This window comes from Laccaria bicolor, genomic scaffold (genome assembly GCF_000143565.1).
Source record: "Laccaria bicolor S238N-H82 LACBIscaffold_34 genomic scaffold, whole genome shotgun sequence".
Taxonomy (NCBI): Eukaryota; Fungi; Basidiomycota; class Agaricomycetes; order Agaricales; family Hydnangiaceae; genus Laccaria; species Laccaria bicolor.
The window spans coordinates 446,304-450,467 of record NW_001889905.1 but is presented as its reverse complement, the minus strand read 5'-3'; the positions used below and the strand labels follow the sequence as shown (position 1 = coordinate 450,467).

At 42.0% G+C, this 4,164-nt stretch overlaps 2 protein-coding genes across 2 annotated transcripts in view; one reads left to right on the top strand and one right to left on the bottom strand.

Moving 5' to 3' along the window:
• LACBIDRAFT_331550 (uncharacterized protein) overlaps window positions 1-2,359 on the bottom strand; it is a gene marked incomplete at both ends in the record, with an annotated part of 3,258 nt that extends 899 nt beyond the window's left edge. The window contains 9 exons of the mRNA XM_001885850.1: window positions 268-311; window positions 870-923; window positions 1,201-1,222; window positions 1,243-1,306; window positions 1,405-1,464; window positions 1,722-1,783; window positions 1,977-1,987; window positions 2,071-2,170; window positions 2,262-2,359. Of these exons, the coding sequence (XP_001885885.1) occupies window positions 268-311; window positions 870-923; window positions 1,201-1,222; window positions 1,243-1,306; window positions 1,405-1,464; window positions 1,722-1,783; window positions 1,977-1,987; window positions 2,071-2,170; window positions 2,262-2,359 (515 nt within the window). The remainder of the gene's footprint in view (window positions 1-267; window positions 312-869; window positions 924-1,200; window positions 1,223-1,242; window positions 1,307-1,404; window positions 1,465-1,721; window positions 1,784-1,976; window positions 1,988-2,070; window positions 2,171-2,261) is intronic.
• Window positions 2,360-3,058: 699 nt separating this feature from the next.
• LACBIDRAFT_307282 (uncharacterized protein) lies at window positions 3,059-3,262 on the top strand (the record flags this gene model as incomplete). Its single annotated transcript, XM_001885932.1, has 1 exon — window positions 3,059-3,262. One exon carries the CDS (start codon window positions 3,059-3,061, stop codon window positions 3,260-3,262), a length of 204 nt encoding a protein of 67 aa, XP_001885967.1.
• Window positions 3,263-4,164: the final 902 nt, after the last annotated feature.

Sequence of the window (4,164 nt, the reverse complement as noted above, 5' to 3'; positions counted from 1 at the left end):
CATGTCGGAAAAACCCAGGAAGCCTTATAAGGCAGGTAAGGCAGGTAATCACAGGAACGAATTGTAATCCAATTATAATCAAGGAGAAATGTACTATAATACATAGGGACAAATTATAAGGTACCAGATAATTGTAAATGAATCGAAAATTTGTAGTGAGCTCCTAGCTCAATTGTAATGTGTGCGTTTCTTACTAGTTAGTTGTCTTATTATTACGGAACAGTTGTTATTAGCGGGGATTGAACTCTGAGCCTATTGATTACTTACCTTGTTTTGACTTGCTTATTGACTTGTCTATACTTTCCGCTGGGCTATGGGGGCATATTTAGGTACAACCTCTAGTTCTTCATAACGAGCGCCGTGGCTGACCCTTCGACAATACAGAGTTCATACAGAGCACTGTTCTCCCTTCTCGTAAACTTAGCTATAGTTTCCCCACCCAACATCATATGCACATTCTCTTGCTTTATGGGGTTCAAGCACTTGTAAAGCTGATTGAAGAAGGTCAGTACATGCTCGTATTTTTCGAGTTCAAAGATATATTCTTATGCTTGTTGTTTTTAGAGAAATTGTGCCCTCTTTTCCCGATGTTTTGGGCTCTTGAGAGCAGAGACCCAGATAATGGAAGCTTTCCGTGTCTAGAAGGCGGTGAGATATCCATGTATAGCATGTGATCGGTATTGCGTAGAATGAACAAAGTAACATAAGTACTCGCCTTACTCCTCACAATCCTATCCCAGCTCGTAAATGTGAAACACCCACCATCTATAGTGTATACGTCTGTTTCTCACAATTCCGTACCCTTCTGACAGCATTCACGCATTAGATTTGAACATCAAGTCTTCATGTAGTATCAAGTCTTCACGTACTACGTGAAGACTCGATGTAAGGTGAGTAATCAAAATGTACATGACCATTACATTCTATCCCAGTTCATAAAAATGAAACACCTGCTATCCATAGCAATTCCGTCCTTTCTAGTGGTGTTCACACATTAAATTTGAATGTTGCGTCTTCACATATGTTTTGTTGTTGCCTTGTTTGTCTTCATGCATGTCGTTTCGATTTGTTGTATGTAGCAGAACGAAATCTAATACTTTTTGTTAATAAAAAAATTTGTGTAACAGAAAATACGGAATTCAGTGTCGCATGAAACAAAGTTCTGTTGAATATAAGATGGGGTACATGAAGTGTACTTACTTGCTGGCCCTTCGCGGTTTTCCTTTGTTGTTGTATACATACATTGGACATGTGTATACCTCGTCGTTCCAGCTGTCGCAGACGTCAACGTGTTCTGTAGATGTCCCTCATGCCATTGACCCAACATATTGTCGTCGGGTATCTTGGTTAGGCTGCAAAAGTATTTCATTAGTGCTTTCATTTGTTGTCAACATCTTGACTTACAGTCTTCAGGTAGGTGTTCTATCTCGTCTTTGGAAGCGTTGTGAAACAGAGAAGTTGAATCTACAAAAATATGTTAGCGTGACAATAATCTACAGAGTCAAACTGACATACTTATCGTTTGGCATCCCCCGGACTCCATTTATCCCTCCAAAACTTCAAAACATCGCTGTTGCTCATTTCCAGCGTCGAGACGATGTATCTTCATCCGCAGAACCGGCATAAGTAATGCAGAATGCTCCATGAAAAGTGCTGAGTGCTTTGAAATGACCACGCTGGTTAGTGTCGTGCATGACATCAAATGCGAGGTAGGTACTCACCTTTCATCGCATTTCCACAGCTCACGACCTCTCCCAGCTTCGTCATGCGAAATGTAGCCTTTCTGTGGAGTATTTATCCGTTCCCCGCAACTCCCGCGCCCTCCTGGCAGCGTGTACGTGTTAGGTTTAAATGTGAAGTCTTTGTGTATGTGTAATTGTCTTCTCGAGTGTCATTTCAGTTCGTCGTAGGTAGTAAAAGGAAATATAGTAGTTTTGTTAGCTAAAAACTTGTGTAGAAGAGAATATGATACTCACGTTGCGTGAAACTGCCAACACGTCAACAATGCGCTTGAAAACAATCACAGGCGTTAGTATTGTGCAGGATGAGCGAAGCAGTGTAACTACTCACTTTGCGTCGCCTTTCCCACTCCTTAGGAGCCTGTCCCAGCTTGTAAACGCGAAGCGCCACCTTTCCATAGCATGTCCATCTGTTCCCAACACTCCTGTGCCTATCCGACAGTGTTTACGCGCTTTCAGCGCTTTGATTAGAAAACAAATAATGATCTTATCACACAACGTGATTCATTATAACGTGACTACAATAGCTCCCGCCAGCCTTGTAATCCATTACTATTATAAGGCATCACGGATTTTTCCGACACAGTGCTTTTGGAGCTAGCCAAATATTGTACCCACATGTTTTGAAATCTGGTCTATTGATCAAGGGGGTGGTGGAACATGGATCCCGGATATAGGGTTGGGGGGGGGGGGGGGGGGGCAAGGCATCTGTTGGAGGCCTTAAATTTTTTTGTGGCCCTCTCTAATAAAATCCATTCAAATGGTTTGCAACACTACCAGAGCACCCTTGGAGCTTGATTTGGCAAGTTGCACATATATTTGGTCAGTAATTTTCGACACCTTGCATACGTCCTGACATGTGTGGTGTTTACAGACATTTCCTGGGTGTGACACCCTGAAGGTGATGGAGTTGACATCAGGTGCATAGGTGGTTGGCATGGTGCCAGGCACGTTGATGGGTTTGATGAGCATGGAGAACCCAGAAGGCCATCACTGTCATTGGTAAATGACGTTCGGAGGTGAGGCTGCCAATAACTGATGGTTCCTTCTGAGAAAAACATAGGAGGGTGGGAAGAACATAGGAGGGTGGGAAGAACATACTGGATTTGGGGGGGTGAAGGGAGGGGGGGTTGAGCACTACGGCCTTAATTCTTCTTGCGACTGTATATGCAAATTCCACGTTCTGCCACCCCCTTGCTATTGATACCTCATTAGTTGTCATCATAACCTATACCCTTGCCCTTCCCAAACCCAACCCTCACCCCTGTAAAAAATGCAGTTCTTGTCATATATTAGTGGTTGGTATTCCTCAGTGGTGAATGTCATATGTGGGTATCACATATACTAACCCTGTCCCTTACATCAGATGGCTGGGGTTAGTGTTTAAAAGTCCGGTCTGGTCTGGTTTTTTGATGCCCCAGGGCTTTAACCATAACCATAACTGGTCTGCCTTTTCCCCAGAAGTCAAAAGACTGAACCAGACCACAAAAAGACTGCAGATCGCAGTTTTTTGCAGTCTATAGACCAGTCTTGGTCTTCTTCAGTTTTAACCGGTTTAAGACCAGTCTTTCGGCCAATATTTTGGAATTATGAATTGATAAATTTATTAACATTTTTCGTAGCTTTAAAAAGAGCCCAAGAACGTTAAATTCGGTTAGGAATTGGTGTTTCTATAAAAAAAGTCTGGTACATCTACTATTTTCAACAATATTTTACATTTTCAACTATATCTTTGTCAGTTTTGAACCAATTAATATGTTCTTGAGTGCGTTTTGAAGGGTATTTAGTGGGCTACAAAGAACCGGTTCATTTAGACTGGTCTTTTTGCAGTCTTTACTTCTCAAAAATGAAAAGACCAGAGCACAGGTCCGGTTTTTTGTGGTCTTGGTCTGGTCTGGTTATGGTCTTTTTCCAGTCACAAGACTAGACTTCCAAACACTAGCTGGGGTCATTTGGTCACCTCACATAACTCGCTCAAACCTTCACCAGACACCTTCAAAATTTATATACTATCTACCAACCTCAAGCTGAACTCATTCCAGGTATTCTTTTGCTAAGAAAACGGTATTGTCTTGTATGCTTAAAATAGGTCTTGTCACGGCTTTCCATTGTTGCCATGTCAGAGATCAATGGTGCGTCATCAATCCATCAAACATGTCAGTTGCAGTTTCAAGCACAGTTTCGTGATCCATGACCAGCAGCAACATTTTTGATCTGAATTTAAATTCTTGCATGATCTGACCTGTGACATTTGTGACTGACTGAATGACCCCAGGTGTCTGATGTAAGGGACAGGGTTAGTAGACCATGATGGCCATTGTTGTTCATTGACATGATTATCATTATGTTTGTTACAAGTAGAAAGTGATCAGCTGTCTGTGAGTATTTCTGACTGGTAGCATATTTCTTGGTCAAAAACAGAAAG